Genomic DNA, 21,653 nt, shown 5'->3' with positions numbered 1-21,653 from the left:
GTTTTCATATTCTGTATTTTTTCAGTAGAAATGTAAATATGAAAAACTAAATTTGCTGTTTTTTTGATAAATAAATTTTCTGTAGTCTTAAACCAGAGCACACATAAAAATATTTCAGTTGATAAGAGATTGTATAAGTGCTTTTTTTTTAAAGTTCTGTATCAATGGTAGTAAATGAGAATTTTTTCTTATTTGCTTAATTCATTATTGCAAAGCATGAAATCAGCATCTTCTTGAGGGTGGAAGACTTTCATGAAGTATATATTTTATATATTTAAAAGAATATGACTTCTGTTCATGCGACACATGAGAAATATCCCATGCAGCTAGCCTGTCCACCAGCGTTTAAACTATTAGTGCTCCTTAGTCTTATCCACTCTACTGCTGATGAATACTAATTATGGATGATGGTAATAATTTTTCTCAGTGTGAAAATTTTGTGACCATTTTATAGGTTTCTCACTTTAGTTTACTGCAGAATCTTCGGATTAAGTTATAATTACATGATATATCATCATTTTTTTCTTCATATTGAAACTGATTGTTAAACTGCATTTTTTTTTTTTTTTTTTTTCATTTGGAATACTTGTTCCTAGTAGCAGAAGAACTGCACACAAAGGACTGTGTTTATATTTGCTATTCTCCAAACAGATTTAATAAATTAACATCATTCAGTTTATTATACCATTGTTGCATAAGAGTTAAAAATGACTTTAAGATAATTGGGTGGTATCTGAATATAAGTGCACATTTAATTAAATAATTAACATTCATTTTTTGTTTTACATTGGTTTACACTAATGTTATGTTTTCCTAATATCTAGCATGTTAAACAACAAATCTATTTTGCTTGGTTTAAATTTGGTTCCTAGGCACCAATGCTATATTTAATGTGTTAAGAAATGACTGATAAAATGTTAAATTGATAAAAATAACTTATTTCCACATAGAAAACAAACCGCTGAAATTTTCAGCTTCAGGTTATATTTTGTGATTAAGCATGTGCAAAAAATATAGTACTAAAAACTTAAAATTTACAGCGTTTAAGAATTTATAAAAAAATCTTCATATTATGCAACATAATCTGATGTTTTGGGCAATATATATTAAATTGTAATTTATCAACCTAAATAAAATTTTGATTAAAATATCTAGTAGTGAGCTATTAAAATATTAACAAAGAGCACACACTTTGTTTTATAAAATCAAAATACCAAATTATAATTAAATGTGTTAATTTTTACACAAGCAGAAAACAAATAACTGTGCATGAAAAAAATGAAATAGGAAATATCATGGAAATTACAATAGCAAATAAATTTCATCATATGTACAATTTGTGCCAGAAGTTGCCACTCACTATTTTCGTCTCTCCTCAGTTGATCATTTGGAAGGTTTTAAGAACCAACAGAGATTTTTCAAAAAAGTTTTTACATTTTGCTAAAGGTTTCCCCATTTAGCATTGTCTTTAAATCTAAAACTTATTATGAGTCAAAGAAGGTCTTATTGTGGAAACACTTTTCATCGAGCTTAAAGCCTGTTTAGCTTCCCCTCTATTAATACCAATAGTCTTCATAATAACTATACCTTCCTTTAAATAAAATAAAAGCTCTCTTTAATTTTCAGTGCTACAAAATAAAGTGAAATCTCCAATTTAGCATATAATTTTTGCGATACAACACCGTACACCTTTTTTTTTTTTTTTTTTTTTTTTTTGCGGGGACAGGATAGAAATTTTATTACACATTTCACGTGAGAATCCATCGAATTTTCCGTATTCACTCCGTTTTCTTTTATAGAAATAAAAGTTAGAAAATTATTATAAATCGATGCCTTCGGGGTGCAGTGGTTTGCACGCTCAGCGCGTAATTGAGAGGTCCGCGGTTCGCTTCCTGGTGAAGGCGTTGCTAATTTTTTCATCTTGCCTGCTTCCAAAAAATACCAAATGTCTCTAAAAGATACACTCTACCAGGATTTAAACGCCACAATTGTTTACACTCAGATAGCGGTATATCTACCATATACCGTATTTATCTTCTTTTTTAATTGCGCCAAATTGTTTTCTGGGTATGCGCAGTAAGCGAAATTTGCTTAACACTGGTCAACTCAATGAGTGGTCTGACATTACGCGTCCGGGGACAGATGTCCTCCTTGCCCCTCCCTCAGATACGCCACTGGGCACATTTATGATAAAAACTAGACACTGAGCTTATATTACTTTCTAAGTCCCCCCCACACACATATGCGCTGGTCATTTTCTTTTTGAATTATTTTTTAAATGTGTTTTTCATTTTCGTCTGCCTGTGACTTTGAAACATTAATTAAATAAATATGTTACCTAGACAAATGCGTTGCCGGCATTTTATGCCTCTAAACAGATTTCTTCTTGATGCTGGGATTTCATGTTCCATCAGTTTATATGCAGAAATATATGAAAATATCAGTATTTTAATGCACGAAATTCATTATGCACAAAATATTTAATCTAAAAATTACAAAATGGCAGGCTGTGTTCACTGCAATGTGTGCCAGGGAATGCGTATTACAATTTAATAAAAGAAATAGTCTTATTTGTACATAGAAATAAGAGTGTTGTTAAATCAGTCAAAATTTTCTTCAGTTGACGAATTAAATGTAATAAATGCCTGTCATGCTTTCGCTTTCAGAAGAAAAGCCGATTTTAGTTAGTAATTTTAGTTTTTATTGCGACTGAATGGTTTTGGACGTAAAGTTATATTCTCTTTGTTAACCCATGGCCGAATGGGTAAGATGGGAAATTGACCTAAGTTCATGTTCCGGTGAATGAGCTGGCTGCGTGGATGTTTTTGTGGCTTCCTTATGTGTAATATGAGTACGAATTTTTGCCTTTTAAAAGCCTCTTTCATCCCAGATGGAGCACTGACGAGAAATCATTAATTTTGTCTCCCGAAATGTTTTGAGTTTTTTTCAATAGAAACCGAAGCCAGGCAAAAACTGAATTTTTCATTTAATAATATGCATGATGTTGTAGAGTCATTAGGTTAATTGGAAGCAAAAAAGATGAAAACATGCAACCGCCTTCGCCGGGAATCGAACCACGGACCTCTGAAATACTGGCTCAGTGTGCAGAACCACTGCACCACGAAGGGACGATAGGGAAGTGGGAGAAATACCTTGTGTGACCTTAGGGAAGTGGGGAAAAAGCGGATTTATTCTTTTTCCAGCGTTAGTGAGAAAAATGTAATCCTCTACTACATTGTATTTTAAAATAGCTCCATTTTGTTGAAGATTTAGCTAGAGAACTTCTGGTACACTTCTTTCGTTTCATTTCTAAATTTATTTCAGATTTCTAAATTGCAAACAAATGCTTTAGTTTCGTGAGTTAGATAACATTTTAAGGGAAAATTTTAGGAAAATTTGTCCATAAGCTGAATGACAATTAAAAAAAAAAAAAAAAAAAAAAAAAAAAAAAAGCGTAGTATATAAATGTTAAAAAAAATTGTATTTGTGGTAATCCTCATTTAAACTTAAGTTGCATACTTTTGTCTACCTTAGGGATATTCGAATTATCAGCGCAGAAACCAGATAGAAATGTTGACAGCCTGATAAAATATGGATTGGTTTATCAGTCAATAATAAGAGATCAAATGTACACAGTACTGACATGTATTTATGCAAATTATGAATGTAACATACATTAATTGTGATATTTCAATGAAAGCAACTGACTTCTGTGGAGAAACAATATAAAAAATGTTTAAATTCTCTGAAATCTGGGTACATGTACTGAAGTAATAGAAATATTAGAATTCCGTTTTGCCACATTTTGTTTCTTGTTTTGAAAGCTACATTTTATTTATGAAAATAGGATGGTTATTCGTATACAGAAAAATATAATAGTATTCTTTATTTTTATTAATCAATTTAATTACTAGGTTAACTGGTAGATTTATAGCTTTCCTTAAGCAGTTCTAAAACAAATTAGAAATATTACCCAAAAATTGAAAAATTTCTTCTTGTAAAGTATTCTGATTTTAAGATAATTATCACGCAACAAATTAATTAAAATTAACACACCCGTAACGCGATAATTTTTGCTGTTGGTCATCATGGCGTGTTATCTATACGGAAAAGATTTCGCTGGATTGCATAATCCGACACTCTCTTTAGATTGTGCAATATCGCAGAGCGGAGTGAGCAGTTCCTGTGCCTTTGACAGTTAAACTCATCGGTGCTCGATAGTATAATTGAAAACCGGCGTGGTCTCTGTATACTCAAGTGATAAGGGGCTAGACATGGGGCTACTGCATCAAGGATGTCTGGGTAAGTAGTATCAAAAAATATATAATGAGTAATTATTTGTTCTCAGGTAATTTATATACTGATAGTTATATAGCAGGTATCAGAAAGGATACAAAAAGATGTCAGTAATTTAAATTGCTCTTTCTCAAATAAAATGAAATTTATGAATTCATAATTTCTAGCCTGCAAATTCTATGAATAGAAACATTTACTGAGAAATTTAGACTTAAAAATATTTCGTAATTCGAGTGTAAATTAATGCGGGATAATATAATCATAAAAATTAATATTTTAATGTTTATACGTGCATTTCTGGATTAAAAAATTGCGTTAATGGTGAATATAACATAACACGAAATATCTCAATTAACTTTAAACACATCTCATCCCGACTTCCGGAAAATCCGGATAGCTGAGTGACCTTCTTTCCATATGTCGAACGCGTATTTACTTTAGTGCAAATAAGGGGTATTCAGGGGAACACGTATTTACTGTAATGCAAACAAAGGATTATTTTCTATTATCGTATTTTCTCCGAAAAACGATTGTGTAATGTACACTTTAAAACAATGCGATTGATTTTTATTTCCTTCTGCTATACAAAGGAAGTATTGTAAAAGCGAAAGATTTCTGGTATCATATTTCAACGGAAATATCCATTTTGACTGTTTTTGAGTCCATTTTGGTTATTATTTTGCGTGACGCTTGTACGTATGTAGAGAAAAAGGGACTCCAAAACGGATTGTAAAATTGGATTTTTTTAGTGACTTTCGTGACGTTATGCGAGATAAATACTTACATACTTACGTACAGATGTGTTTCGCATAACTCAAAAGCTATTAGCCGTAGAACATTGAAATTTTGTATATAGGACTGCTGAACGCTGCGCAAGTATATTACCGACCTTAACTATGGTAACGGAATTTGTTTCCAGTTGGCGTATGCTGTCTCATTACGACTGCTGGAGCCTACAGCAATTTTGATTTCAAGTTAAAAGACACATTAGTCATAAAAAATATTTTATATAAATTTTTTGCAGTCTACGCCTTTCTGATGTTAAATCTAATTCTTTTCAACTACTAAAAACTACTTTAACAACTTTACTGGATACAATACTACAATACCTGTGCAGTGCTACTGTAATATTTTACGTTACAGTATTACAACAGATTTTACATTGAGTACATATAATATGACACTACCATATATGAATTCAAGACACGTAGATAAATTTAGTATCGTACCATTTTGTGTACAAAGCAATAATTGCAAAAATTTACACTAGTTACGATACAGTGTACGTTTACACTAGTACACTGGGTTACGATACTTTTTACACTAACTGCAATACATTGTGACAAAGTCATAAATAATTTCAGGACACGACATAATATATATCTTGGTTAGATACAAATACAAAAGTCTGTTTCAGTACATTGTGTACTGCGCTAATCAAGTCATGGGCAATATTTTCGATGGTCCGCCAGGCACTCATCTACTTTGTCGATTAGCCCGAATGAAAAGCTAAAACAGAACGTTTTAATTTTCTCAGACAGTGCAAGTAAACTAAGGTATATTCTATTAACTAACGTATATAACTATTCCATATATTTAAATAAATGATGTCATATTTAAGCATAAACGTTTCTGAAACCAAGCAAAATGATTAATCTTTGTGATAGAAACCACGCGGCTTCAGCGCGTTAAAAACAATAGCGATCAAACCGAATTTTATCGTTAACTTTTATAATATATTGAATATATCACCTGGATTTCGTAAAGTTTCAAAACTGAGATAAAAGTATTAGACTTCTTTGGAGCAACCATACAGTTTTATATCCAGTACTATTTAGTACTATTTTTATATACAGTACTATATATTAGTACTGTATATAAACTATACAGTTTTATATACAGTGCTATTTAGTAAATAATTAAATTCATCGGAACTCTTTTTGCAGTATTCATTTGCTGCTCCTTCAGTACTCAGTTCGACTTTAGTTCCTCTTGTTAGATGAAAATAAGATAAATTTAAAATTTAGGCGTATAAATGATGTTGAGTTTCTTCAAGCAATCCTGAATCCTGTAATTGAAATAAACTTTATCATAAACAAAAGCAAACAACATGATCATAAAACTGAAGAGGGGAACTGATAGGTACTGAGTAGCTAAGCAAGCTGCGCTTTGGAAGAAAAGATATTAAAATCCTGATAAGCTAAAAAATCCATTATTTCAGAAAACCCTGAATTTTAGCTTTGATCATGTGCCGAGGACTGGATCGTATAATTTAAATTAATCTACAATTAAGGATAGCTTTCTTCTGGTATTTAAAAAAATTATTACATCATGCACGAACATTAGGGCAGGAGGGGAACTATTCAAAACAACTCTCATCGTATTTTCTAGTAATTAGTTTAATGACAACTTTTATTAGCAGAAAGTCTGAAATTTTACTCAAGCCGAAGGGTTCGAATTCATTGCGGGCAGACCAGTGGCAGAACGGTAAAGTCTAGTTCGGTCCGGGCTTCGAATCCTGGCGAAGGGGTTGGCTGTATAGACGTTTTCTAGGTTTTCCCCATGTGTGACGTGTATACGAGCTAGTTTTCCTTAGAAAGTCCTCCATGAAGGCATCCCTTCCCTTAGGAGATAATTCTAGAACGCTTTGCCATGATTAAATATACCATACTATACCGAACTCATTGCGAATCGGTGAACTTTACAGCAGCTTTATAAAACATTGAAATAATGTGTACGTATTTTGTACTTTAGAAAACGGGGCATTAAAGAAATAGCGGGGTTCATTTCGAACTTCATAAGACAAAAAGTTCATTTAGCGATACAAACTTGATAAGTATAACAGAAAAACCTGGCGTATTTTTGCTTGCTGGTTTTAAAGTTAATTTCGGATTATTATTATTTGTCAATTATTTCTCTCTCTCTCTTCAGCGGAACAAACTTCGTGAGCTATTGGGACCATGGTAAGTAGAAGAAATGAAGCAAAGAAAAGTCTTTGAAGAAGAAGGCATAAAGTTCAAGGCAAACTATCTACTCTTTCAAAATCACTAAATCTTTCTAAAATTAATGTGCTTGCCGGATTTGAATGATTTATTTGATTTGAAATATTGAAAGAAACATAATCATAGCATTATTGCTACTTTTTATTAGTAGTCATTCATTCTGCCTGTGTTGACAAATTTGCTAATTTCTGGAAAGCGACTATCAACGAAGTATGAAACATGCGCATGTTCATCATGTGAACACAGAATGTTCCAGTATACCTAAACCTTTTAATTGTTGTATATTGCCACCAAGGTGCATTACAAATTCATATGAACGCCGAAAATGCACCTTAACATGATGTTATCTGCCAGGTCTCTTATGCGAGATTTTGACTCAGATTTAATTTATAGGGGAATCACGGGAATTTAATATTTATTGTCACATTTACACAGTGAAATCAAAAGTAATAAAATAAAGAGACGGGGCTAGAATTAAAAGATGAAATTAACTTGTCCTTTTTCTTCTACTACTTTTACTTAAATTATAAATTATTCTACAATTTTCAACATTTTTAATTCAATGACTACCACTCTTCCCTTATAGATAGCGTTGTTCCGAATGTATATTAAGGACCTCGCCAATTATTGCCCAAAGGACAAAGCCTTTCCAACAGACACGTTATTATACATAGTGACTGCATACGCAGATCAATTACACGGTACACCTTAGCCCAGAGGTATGCAAAGGTGCTGAGTATATGCATTTGGGAGAACTTCGTCAATGGGCGTTTTTACGGAATATGATATGCAGACAGACTGTCCATTTAACAATCATGAAAGTTTATCGGTGCTCTATTTTGAGGGATGTGCTCTATTTTGATTTTATTAAAAAAATATTTATATGTAATTACCAAATGTTTAGGGGAACAGTCTTTTCCTTTTTTTTTCTCTCTCTTTTTTAATACGTAAGCAAAGTATAGAGTGCTGACAAAGCAGGGAAGATCTAAATTTAATTTAATTAATTAATTAGGTTATTACTATACATCCCCCATTAAATATAAGCAATTTCTCTAAGTAATTTTAACTGTACACAAGAAAAATAAGAAACATGTTTTTAAGCCACACGTATGAAAAAACGCTTACCACCTTCAACGGAACTGTTACAAGAATTTCTCGCAATTTCTAGTGACACATTCCATTCAATTTCACTGTTCCAAAGGCTGTTAATGAGCTAGACAGCTTCCAGTGATAAAGAATTCAAAATTTTTATGATCGTATATCTCTTCCTACGTTTCAGTTACTTTTGAGGTGTCTGAAACTGTGAAAATTTCCAGATGATTTTTAATTTGCAACATAAAAGTTTAGGTGACGCTTAAAGCCGGCAAAATAAAAAGCTGCACGTGTTTAGGTTATTGTCTGTTTCCTTCAAACTCCTTTTCTTTGTAAAGCATTTCCATTGCTTGAGAAATAATTCTAAAGGATACCGTATTTGAGTAAACATCAAAATTCTGTTATCAGTAATGTTGCATTGTGATGGCATAAGAGTAATTCGCAAGCCGAAGCAAGATTCTTATCATTGTAATAGATTCTATTCTTTGAAACCTGAGGAAAATTGATAGAGAATTCTAATCTAATATTAATTCACTTTGTTACTATTTATAGAAATGCTTTGAAATTATCTTTCTTATAGCGACACAACATGCATTTATTACCGTTTCAAATAGGTACATTAAAGAAACGTTGTGAACCACATTTATTTTTTTTCACATCTTTTTAATTAAAATAATAAATAAAATTTGAACATCCCACTACTTATGAAAATTATTGTTTTGTAATAAAAGGGAGCTTAAGTTTATTCTTTAAAACTTAAAAGTATTTTAATTATTCAGTTTTTAAAGATTTTATAAGTGTGCTTATTCTGGAGCTTTTTTCCTTACCCCTTCCAACAAGCATCTCTTCCCCTTGCTGTCTATCGGTCACTGTCTGAAAATGTAAGCTATACAAAATCGTAAGGTGCCTGTCGCACCCACGATAATTATGCTTCTCAAGGTTTGCTTTATTAAGAAATAAAACCATGAATCCATAACCACACTTGCAAGTTTTTTCCCTCCAACACGCATCTACGACGCCACAATCGTGCAGATTTTGCTAAATTAATACGAGTCAGTTTAATGACGTAATAAAACAACTGCCCAAGTTCATTACAGCTCTCATCCAGTGCTCAAGTTATTTACAGATTTTGTTATATATATTAAAACTTTAATGCGTTATAAGGTATTTCTCCCACTTTCTTGGCATGCCTTCGTGGTGTGGTGGTCTGCACTCTGGGCCCGTATTCCAGAGGTCCGTGCTTCGATTCCCGGTAAAGGCGTTGCATATTTTTCATCTTTCCTGCTTCCAAAATACGAAATGTCTCTGCAGCGTTTAATGTAATTGATAAGGGCACTAAAATAAGTGTATTAAAACGAGTCTATTTCGTGTTCTATACAAGATTAAAGAAAATGGTTTAAATAAAAATTTCTAAAAAAATATTGTAAATGACCGTAACAATTTTGTAACAGTGACTTTATGCTATCATTTGAACAACTAACTGTCCAGATCGACAGCATAGTCGTTTAAATTTGACATGATAGCTGAACCAAAGAAGATGAATAGGATTCTAATTCTTTGGATGAACATGGATTCTTTTATCATCCACATACTGTGAAAGCAATTTAAACGCACAGATGCTAAGCGTGCAACTGATTGCTTGATAGGGCAGGTTGTCTGCTTCGAATCAACAACAGTGGTACCTCGGTATACGCCATTAATGTGTTTCCCATCCTTGGGCATATATATACCAAGCGAACGTTTCTTATAAGAAGGTGTAGGGATTTATATTTATTTTAACTAACATTTTAAATTTTAGTTCAGACTTTTCTGTAAGCCTTCATTCCCCTAATTGTCAGTGCCAGAATAGTTAAATGTTGTAGCGAGCGTGAAAGCATGCAAATTTTTCTATGTTCAAGGAAGTGGTTAAAAAGGAAGTGGTTTTCGGTAGGGTAAAGGAAGAGTTAGCCTCTAGCTGCCTTCTTTGCCGTAGGTACGTTTGCTTATTGCTGGGTCAAGTGGCTTAATTTGCATTGCTTTGCTGCCACTAGCTTAGAAGTGGGTTGAAGTTCGGAATCTCGCTGTGCCCTGTAGGTTAGTTTAGCACTTGTTAAACATTTCAACTTTTAATTTTCAATTACTTGACTTTCAGTTACCGCCCAAGTAGAGGCGAAGTTTATTAGCATCGAGTTGACTTATAGTAAATTTTAAAGAGTTAATAAAGGATTTGAACTCTTCTTCTGTGTAGTTTCTTGCTACTCCTGTATCCAGATAGAAGTTAACCCCTAGGGCTGTACAAAATAAAGGGAAAAAAATTAATCTATTAAAAAAAATCCTATTGTTATTACTAAAACACTGTTTAGTATTAAAATAACAATGCATTTGGTGAGAAATATACCGTAGATGAATAAAATATTGTACATAAGTATTTTTCTAACATTCTGTAATCTCTCTGATCTTCGTATGGTAACAGATTTCGCCCCTTCGCAAAGTTAGCCTGTTTAACAGCGTCTTTGTTTCACATAACCGTAGATACCGTCGTTCTCAGCATACGGTTTTTATAGTAATTCTTTTCCTCTTTATGCATTTCAACAATATATGATTTCCCTTCTGTAAGGATTCTAACCATTTTGTTTCATTGTATAGCTTTTCTCATTAACTTTCTTAAAACTCATTGTTAACAAATTTAAATCTTGATGCGAAAAAAATACATGTAAGTTCAGAGCTGTAGCTCGGGTTGTTTAGCGGAAGTAACAACAGACGTACTGAGGCTCACGGGCTGACGTTACATTGTCTCGAACGAGGTAAAGAAAGTTAGAGAGCGCAGTCGTTACTCATTGAACTGGAGTTGCATTCCAAATCAAAAATTTTGCATAAAAAAAAGAGTATGTATATCAAGCTGGACTATTTTCAAAGCGGACGTATACCAAGGTACCACCAAAGAATATTGTTACGAAATGTACAGGCGCGGTAAGATGGCTTTCCCGCAAAGCAGTTTCAGGGTTGTCATAAAATGGCAAGGAAGAGCAGGGTTGCCACATTCGGCGAGAAGTCACCAATTTGGCGACAAAATTGGCCGATATACTATGGACGGATGGAGAACCTTCTGGAACGAATTCTTACCGGTTTAGCCCAGAATGTTCTCGAACACAAGCCGAAAGCTATATAAACTCTGCTGGTCTGCAGTCAGTTAGTGTGTGTGCCTCGTCTAGCGAGCTGATAGTCAGTCATTGAGCGAGTGTCTCGAAGTCTAGCACCGAGTTGGTCGTCGAGTGCATCGAGAGAGTCTTTTAGTGCATCGTCGAGTTTTGTCTTAGACTGTGCTGAATCGAGAGCTATACTCTTGTGTATCGTCGAGTGCATCGCGTGGAAAGTCTTGAGAGTACGTGGAGTTCCGAGAACGACCAAGCAGAGTTGGGAGCTGTATTGGGGTGCTTTGCGGTGAAGCCGCAAGCCACCGTTATTGCCTGACAGTGTGAAGGCTGTGTCGCTGAACGTGTCAGCTTGTTTATAACAGTTCGACGACTGTAAAAGTGATTTTGGAGTTATCTTATTAATACTGGTAAATAAAAGTTTGTTTCGATACTTCATCAAGTGTCGTCGTTATTCAATCCAAATCTACGAACCTCGTACGAACGTGAAGGAAGAAAATAACGTAACGATATGATTCAAATTCTTTGGTATGACTATCTTGTCTTGCAGCAGCTGTTAAAATTATTGGATTATTTTCTTCTGAGAGAGGAAAACATCATAAAAGAGCTCTCCATATTACCAAGGAGATTCAGGAGGTTAGAATTAAGAGCACACGTTAACGGAAATTGACAGAGATTAAGGAGGTTAGAATCTATTCTTAACATTTTGTTTCATACAGATGCGCCAAGAAGTTAAAAAAAAGGGTTCATAAATGTTATGAGACAATAAAGATTTAAACTCGCAAATATGAATATTTGTGTGCGTCTAAATATAAGAATAAAGACTACTAAATAACAGGATATAGTTTTTAATGAAATGTTAACCAAACTTTTTAGACTAGTAACCCGCTACATACAGTTGTAATTTATCGCCATGGGCAAGTATATACTTGTTCTGAGAAAAAAGAAGTGTCGAAAGAAAGGCAGATTTCTAGAGGAAAGTAATGGAACAATAAAATAATCTTAAATTCTAAGTACATACACATATTAAAAATTACTTAGTAATTAGAGTTTATTAATAATTACACACAAAATGCATCAGAAGAAAAAGAATGCTTCCAAACATTTAGTGACCTACCAAAAATTGTCTCCCAACCTAAGCTTTAGGAACTATGGCCTTAGTATATTTTCATAACCCCTAAAGTTGAAAAGCACATGAAAATTTTAAAACTATTTGGAGCAAAATATTCTTAAACAGTAAACAGTAAATAATAATAAAATAATGTGTATGTAGAGTCCAGTATATAAGCTGATTTATGAACGCTGGAGTAGCAGGAATGTACACAAGAGAAGGGTTAAAGTACCCTTTATTAAATCTTTGAAAATGTACAATGCGTCAACTCGACGATAACAAATTTCACCTCTACTTGGGCGGTAACTGAAAATCAAGTAACTAGAATTAGACTACAGGGCTCAGCGAAATCCCGTAACTTAAACCTATTCGATGCTAGTGGCAGCAAAGAAATGCAATTAAGCCACTTGAACCAGCAATAAGCAAACGTACCTACGGCAGAGGTTGCGGCTAGATACTAATTCTCATTAAAATCTCCTACCGAAACTCGGCTTTTAATTACATTCTACAAAGTAGAAATTTGCATTCCTTTATGCGCGCTACAACATTTACCTATTCTGGCACTGATAATTAGAGGAATGAAGGATTACAGAAAAGTCTGAACTTAAACTTTAAATTGTTAGTTAAAGTAAATATAAATCCCTACATGTAAGTAACCAAATAAAAATTAAAAATAACCAAAAATGCATGTCATTAAAGGACAGAAAAGGGAAAACAAAAATTCTGTACCGAGTTATTTCCATATTTATATAACAGCATTTAGTTAATGGAATCACACACACACACACACACACACAAAAAAAAAAAAAAAGAGATATGAAAATAATACGAAAGGATAACCGCACGTCGTCGAGAAAGCAGAAATTAAACAACATGCAGGTAGAGAGAACTTCGATCTGGTGCCTGTAGTTGAGCTATATTTATAATTTCTAATCTGCTACATAAACCAGATCAAATCACGCGAGGTTTTTGAATTTTGTTGTTTACTAAGTTTGTTTATGCATTCGGAATTGAAATGTCGCATCAAAAAGTTGTATGAAAGTGAGAGTTGCATCAGTTTGAATAATTGGATAGTAGAGTAAAAACTGGTATTTTGAAGGTTATAAGGTATTTCTCCCGCCTTCTTAGCATGCCTGCGTGGTGTAATGGTCAGCACGCTTGACGCATATTCGAGAGGTCTGTGGCTCGAATCCCGGCGAGGGCATTGCTCATTTTTCATCTCTCCTGCTTTGAAATAACCTAATGTCTCCACAAGGCCATTCGAAATTTAAATAAAAAAGAATATTTCAGAATAGCTCTTTTATAGAAAGATCTGCTATTGAGGTACATATAAAAATCTATTTTCAATCTGAATGTTTCTAACCGGTTATCCTGGTTTTTGAGGTTACTGAATTCTTTTTCCTATTTAATTTTGTATTTCTTCTTTCTAGCCTAAAAATAATAACATGCTTATACTGAATTTTTCTGAACTGCGTGATTTCAAAATTAATCCTTGTCACATGATTCTTATATAACGCTTTAGACAATAATAATATTCAAATTTGAGAAACTAAAACTTTTTCCAACCAATAGAAATAAAATGGACTGTTACAGTACTCCTTATCTTGTATCATTGTTCAGACATTAGGTTATTGCAAAGCAGGAGACATGAAAAATGTGCAGTGCCCTTGCCGGGACTCGAACCTCGGAAATACGTGTCGAGAAAGCTGACTATTACACCACGAAGACATACTAAGAGAGCGGGTGAAATATATCATAATGGAATCTGCGTACTTCTTCACCACCTTTCTTGGCTGCTGAAATTTCGCCCGCCGATTCGGGTCTGTTACCATTCATAAATCTGCGCATGTGTGAAAAAACAGTCTGTGTATGCAGTGCTTCAAGGTTATTTTGTCAACAACAAATAAAAAGTATTAAACTGACTACCTATGCTGCGAACCATCATCATGCTGAGAATATATTTCCTACATCGTCATCGAAAATATTTCATTATGTATATATATATATATATATATACACACACACCTAATATTTCAGAACAGCTATGTTAGTTGCTCAGTATCAGTGGTCTCAAACTCAAATGTCATGCAAGCTGAATGCAGGATCTTAAAACAACTGACAGGCGAGAACTTTTTTAAAAAATGAGCGTGAATATATATTTATATAGAATATATTTTCAATTCCGAATCTATCAAACTTAGTGCATTATTTTTATTAATGCATTTTCTTTTTACATGGTTTAATATGCGTGTTCTATTTATTCCTTTTTCTTCTTGGAAAGTAGTAAATTAATTATTATTTATTTATTTACTTACTTATTTTGCAACAATGATGTGGGTTCCTACTATCTTAGTTTTGTCAACAGACGGCCTTGGCGCGACTACGTAGACGACACCTTCGTTGTATGACCTTTGTGCAGGGTACAAAATCGTCTGCTTGTATCATGGAGGTAAGAATAATTTCCTACCTCCATGGCTTGTATTTGTTCCCTCCCTGCTTCTCCTGCTCATCTCTTGGACTATATGTGCATTTCCCCGGGACAGTTGTTGAGAGCAGGATTCTGTGTGTGATCCTCTTTTGCGGCGTGATCATTTGGACTTGGCGAAGGCTATCCCGCACCATGGGGATTGGAGACAACAACAACACGTCTGAGCTGTTCAATGAATTATCCCTGATAGAGTATCTACCCATCAAGCAAACAGGCACAAAATTAAAATGTTTCAAGTTTATTCTACTTCTTCATATGAGTGTTTAAATTAAAAATGTATGAACATAAAATTTTTTAGCTGACTTAGATCTGGTTTCAAGACAAAGCTTTCTTTTACGACAGGAGCAAATTCAACAAATTAAATCTAACCTAAGCAGAGATCATAAGATTACCACGACAGAATTTCGATCATGTCCTTACCAAGCAGGATCTAACATCCAGTCTAATGTATTCCCAAGAAGAATAGTCTTTTCTTGGATTGGCAGGGCAGCTGAAGCAGCTCACCCTCCTATTTGTAAACTTCTACAGTTTGTAGTCAAACTGTTTATCACTCAAAAGGCTATATAAATTCTGGAGTGAACAAACTTCATGGTGAAAAAAAGCAGATAAGAAAGAATTAAATTAAATACGATTTTGTTAGTAAAAGTTGAACATAAATGCCACAATTTATACGTTTTGATTATTGCTGTTTTAGCGTATAATTAGTTAAATAGTTTTGGAATTTCCATATTTTTAAGTTGAACCCTTGCTTTAATTTACATCCACATAAATATATTACCCGTACTTACCCTTTATGGATGATAACACCCCTTTATAACCTGGTGTTACGAGTAACGCGTGTGATAAGTTTGTAATTTATAATATGCTTGAAATTTTACTTTTAAAATTTAATTCCCAACTATAGTTTATTTGAAAATTCTTTTCAATAATACTCAGTTGTATGTTCTGCAGTGCTACTACTTTTTTTTTTTAATTTCCCCTTTTTCTTTTTTTCAAATTTATACTTTTCTCCTTCTCTCGCTGGCTAAAATTATGAGACCCTTTCTTACTGTTAAATTGGCTTGGCTTTGCAGTTTTTTTTTTTTTTTTTTTTTTTTTTTTTTTTTTTTTTTTTTTATGTACAGTCACTTACTACATGTTTATCAAAAAATACATAATCAGTTATGATAATGCAAGGGGGGAAAATTAAAACTGTATTTATTTTCCATCTGAAATTTAAAGCACCTGTAAGAAAATTCTGCTGGTTAAACGTGTTGACTGGTAAAATATTTAAATTTAGACTGACATTTACTTCAAATAGTTCTAATATGTTGATTTACCCACTAAATAACTCACTTTTAACTTAAACTAAAGCAAATTAGTAATACTTTAAAAAATAGCAACACATTTCTTTTATTCAGTGATATATATAGAAAAAATAAATGTTTGGATGAGAATAATTATAAACTTCTTTGCTTCTTATTACAACTTGACACTCCGTATAGACATTAGGATTTTTTTTTTTTTTTTTTTTTTTTTTTTTTTTTATGCGGGAGACGTGAAAAAAATGCCCTCCCCGGGACTAGAACCTGGACTTCTCGAATACGCGCCGAGTGTGCTACCGTTACACCAGGAAGGCATGCAAAAAGGAGGGAGAACGTACCTTATAACTTGATGGAACTTCTATTCTAATAAAGTTTAGAGCTTTGAGGAAAATAACTAGAAACTATCTTCATCATGGATTTCAGATGCTCATTGGTCAATCGGGTTCTCTTCTTATTAATTTCCAGCAATAAAAAGATTTTGCACTTATAAAAGAACTCCCAAAAAGAGCAATTATTCTTATTATAAAAGGTCGTACCTGGATCGTTTGACAAGGAGAAATAAAAATTAATCAAATCTGCGTCTTCAAATACTTGAATAAGATTTATATCACATAATAAATTAAGTAACATTTATAGATTTTTTGCTCCGTTATTCAATTTAATTTTTAATGGTAATAAAAATGGTGTAGAATCAGACTCAAAATCATTAAAACTTTAAAAAAAATTTTCAAATACTTGTCATACTAATGCATAATATTCCTTGCACATTCTTGAGCTTTCTCGTTTCAAATAATGGAGCAGGATTTAAGGTGTAGAAAATGTAAGATTTTTTTTTTTTTTTTTTTTTTTTTTATTCTGGTTGTTTGTCCCATAATTGCACAATTTAACTTTAACAGCTTTAAAATACAGATTCTTTCCTTGCAGTTGTTTATTGAGAATATTTAAATGGACAGTTAAGTCAACAAGAAATGCTAAATCTGTCGTTCGTATATCATTAAACTCATACGAGGTGTGACTCAAAAAAAAAAAAAAAAAAAAAGAGACTAAGTGTGTAGCTTGAAAAAAGTGTGGAGTTGGCAACAACTGTTTTGGTGGTGTCATGCCACACACCTTCTCTATCCATGAGGCCGGTTTCGACTTAACCGATCACGCCAGTTGGGAGTACTGCGTCATTCAGTGAACATGTGCAAATGCATTCTGCCGGAAAAATGTCTAATGCAAAAACGGAATAGCGAATCAACATCAAGTTTCTTGTGAAACTTAAAAAATCAGCCTCGAAGGAAGCATTTCAAATGTTAACCGAGGCTTGTGGAGATGAAACTTTGTCTCGTGCACGTGTGTTTGAATGGCATAAGCGGTTTTCAGGGCTCCCAGTGTTCAGACTGTTAATCAACACTACTCCAATGAAGTTACATCTTGCTTAAAGGGAACCCATTTTACCACAGTTGAAGAAGTTTAGGCAAAAACGGAGAATCTCCAAAAGGACTTTCCAAAAACCTCGTTCCAGAACTGCTACTAGCAATGGCAGCACCGATTGCAGAGGTTTGTGAATGCTGAAGGGGATTACTTTGGAGGTGATTATGGCACGGAGAACTGGATTCTGTGAGTACAATGATTTACTGGACCAGTCTCGTTATTTTTGTGTCACACCTTGTATAGCACATTAGAGTTTTGATTGATTTATTTAATTTTATTATTTCCATTATTATATTGTGTGTGTTACAAAAATTTTAATTTTGTTCATTAAATCAATAAACCCTTTTAATACAAAGTGCTTGACTTTAACCGCCTCATCTCGTTGTAATAAATCATTTCTCCGTACTCGCTTTATTTTTGCAATAAATTCTGGTTGATTTAGAACTCGTCCTCGGATACACTTTACTATTAAGAAGTTATTGTTTTCATAACATTATTCATCTGTAAACTTTTAGTATAAAGTGCTTCTTATATTATTCTGAAATTTTTATTCTTTGACTGTATTTCTTAATATTAAAGCAACTTCATTTTCTTGCCATTTTATCCCAAATTAATTTATATTTATCGATTACATTTTGTTTTTCAGAAAAGTATTCTGCGTAATACTTTTTGTTTTCGCTCGAATTATTTCTCATAATTTCTCAATTACTTCAAATTTATTTGTAACGCTTGGTAAGAAAACGGCAATTTGTGCTATATCTGCAATGTCAGAAATATGATCAACGCAGTTGCGAATGCTGGAAAACTGATACTTTTTCATTTCAACGGGGCCGTAAATCACTAGCTATTCCATTAATATATGCCGCTACTGTGTTGGCTGAAAAACTAGTATCTTTAAGTAATTGTTTCTCTTCGGGACAAGTTTCAGCAGACTTAATCAAACAATCTTTAAACAAATCGTCAGCAGTAAATGGTTTTGTTTGTTTTGCAATGATACACGCAAGGGTAAAAAAATTTGCGCGAGCATTTGCTTCTTTGGATTTACTTGCTTCATTATAAAATGTATTATCACTATAAGCCAGATTACAGAAATTAACTTTTCTTCTGGGAATTCGCCGTCCAAAATTTCAAATTTTGCTTTTACGATTAATTTCACAATAAAGGCGCAAACTGTATCCTTTTCGAACTGATATACAAATAGAACATGATATACAAATAAACTGATATACAAATAAACAAACAACACAAAAGTACATGATTCCACCTTTTTCTTGAAAAATAATTCCTTTTCCGACCGTTTTCCATTGTCCATTTGTTAAAGACATATGTCTTAAGATATAAATCTAAAAATTATATTTTGCAGATTTATTTCTTAACTAAAATCATTACTTTTATTTACAATTTTAATTCAACAAGATGAATTTTCCGTTTGAGCATTCAACAGTTATACATGATTTTAAATGATAAGTATTAATAAGTACTAACACACTCTGTAACACAAAAAAGCGAAACACCAAGGAATTATCCTACAAGACATTTTTCATTCTTCGCTCGTCTTCAGCGGAAAATGATAAAATAAAATGTAGAAATTTCTTAGTTTAATAGGTACAACAGAGATAACTAAACGTTCTATACTAATAAAAAGCCCAAAACATGAAAAATCAACAATGCCCCCCCCCGAGATTCGAACCATGGATCTTAAACATCCTAACTAGATGTCCTAACTACCTTGACAGCATGCATAGAAAAACGCGATAATTCCTTAAATCTCTAATATACAATAGTGTTACAAATTTTGTATATTTTTACATAACTTTAGTGAAATTACATCGCTGGTCATTAAAATTGCAACATCAGGAAGGAATGATCTGACGAACTTCAAAATCACGTGAAAGGAAGAGGAGGTTGGGAAATGCAAATAATTAATATTTCAGAGCATTTAGACGACGCAAGAGGGAGAAAATACGTCTGAAGCACAGTATAAAAGAAAAGTTGTGGAGTGGATTTCTCATTCGGAAAGGTCGTAAGGTTTGTAAGGTCGGAGTTTGCTCAGAATATCGTGTTAGGCCTCGAATAATAATAATAAATGTTTACCACCAAGTGTCGCGATTCGATAGAGGCAGGATCGTTGTCTATCGAGAGTGTGGATTATCGTCCATGATATCGCCCGTCGCACTGGTCGACATCCAACCAGTGTCGTACGATATGGAACGAATGTGTTGCTGAGGGTCATACTTAACAGCATGCAGGATCTCAACGCCCTCTCATGACTAACGCCCGAGAGGACAGACATAGTGTGAGGTCAGGCCTGCAAAACCGTACAACCACATCACCGACAATTAGTCAGGAAATGGGCAATTGAGCAGCACGCCCAGTATCCGCTCGTACGGTGCGTCGACGTTTGTAGCAGCGTGGACTATCAGCACGGCGACCATTACTTCGGCTTCCGTTGCCAATGCAGCATAAAGAGAAACTGCAAATCCGGTGCGCCGAACGACGAAGCTGGATACAGAAGTGGCAAAAAAGCATCTTTTCAGACGAGTCCCGGTTCTGCGTGCAGTACTCTGATGCCCGTATACGTATCCGGAGGCTCCGAGGGGACCGCACGTCTCCTGCTTGTATTCGATATTGGAAAAGAAGCCGTGCACCTGATGTGATGGTTTGGGCAGCCACATGGCACGCACATCTTTAGTTCGGATCAACCGGTAATTTGAACCCAGATCGGTACATTTTTGACATCTTAGGTCTAGTGCTTGTGCCCTACAATTACATAGTAACAAAATGAAGACAAATTAAATAGCCGCTAAAAGTTTTGAAGTGGTCTTTTTCTTTTATATATTATTAAACAGTTTAATGATATCAGTATCCACTTTTTGGATTATTAATAACATATATCTACTTATAATTGCGAATAAAATTATTATTACCAGATGATTTTATTGATTATATCTATCTGTTTATCAATATTTCATTATTACATCATACATATATGTCACGAGGCTGAAAAGCCTGGGAAACACTGCTATAAACAAATAATACAATCCAATTCCAGTTGAACATAAACAGCAATAATTAGCACTGTAATTGTTTATGAAAAGTATCTTAGTTTTTTAAGGGCTTCGTATCGTCTAACATTAAACTAATTACTTAATCATAACTGATTTTGTGTATTTATTTAACTGAATATGGTAAAGCGTATGAGGACTGACTGACAAAGGCATGGTTTTGTAGATAATTTTCTAGGATAAATGGATTCATATTTGAGGAATGACTTATGAAGAAGAACCATGAAAATACTATTTACACACAGTGGTAATCTGTAAAGCAGCTCGTGCGATCCCTTTGTTAAATTTACCTCTAATTTCAAAGCCCTTTGTTCTTTTTGTTTGCTAGTTTATTTATTCAATGAAAAACATATGTTACTCACTGAATTTCGTACGTTAGTCTGAATGAACTTGAACTCGGTGTACAGTATTTCTGTGATAAGAACAGCTTTTTGATCGTACAGTCTGGTTTACATTTAGCGACACTATCCTTAAATAAACTTAAATGGAAAAACTTTTAAAAAATTTAATCCTAAACCTGATGTAAAAAAAAAAAGTTTTTGAAAAATTATTCACTCGGATTAGATCCTCCTATGAGATCAACTGATGTGAAAGAAAAATCTGCGGCAGTTTGTGCCGGGAATATTTATGCGCTATTTTATGCAATTTTTTCAATATTTTGTGATGCTTATATATTTGAAAATTAAAATATTATTTAAAAAATATTAAAGATATTTTCTTGTTTATTCACAAGTATTTGAATTTTCTG

The 21,653-nt window shown here is 33.5% G+C and overlaps 1 protein-coding gene across 1 annotated transcript in view; it reads left to right on the top strand.

The window, feature by feature from the left end:
* Positions 1 to 4,167: 4,167 nt before the first annotated feature.
* LOC146993471 (uncharacterized) overlaps positions 4,168 to 21,653 on the top strand; it is a 68,336-nt gene continuing 50,850 nt past the window's right edge. Inside the window, exon 1 of the mRNA XM_085807451.1 lies at positions 4,168 to 4,302. Coding sequence (XP_085663577.1) covers positions 4,275 to 4,302 — 28 coding nt within the window. The 5' untranslated portion in view covers positions 4,168 to 4,274. The remainder of the gene's footprint in view (positions 4,303 to 21,653) is intronic.

Source organism: Stegodyphus dumicola, chromosome X1, assembly GCF_044657685.1.
Source record: "Stegodyphus dumicola isolate Sdum_Otavi_A_Nest chromosome X1, ASM4465768v1".
Classification (NCBI taxonomy): Eukaryota; Metazoa; Arthropoda; class Arachnida; order Araneae; family Eresidae; genus Stegodyphus; species Stegodyphus dumicola.
The sequence above is the reverse complement of the archived record's forward strand: the minus strand, read 5'-3'. Positions and strand labels throughout refer to the sequence as shown.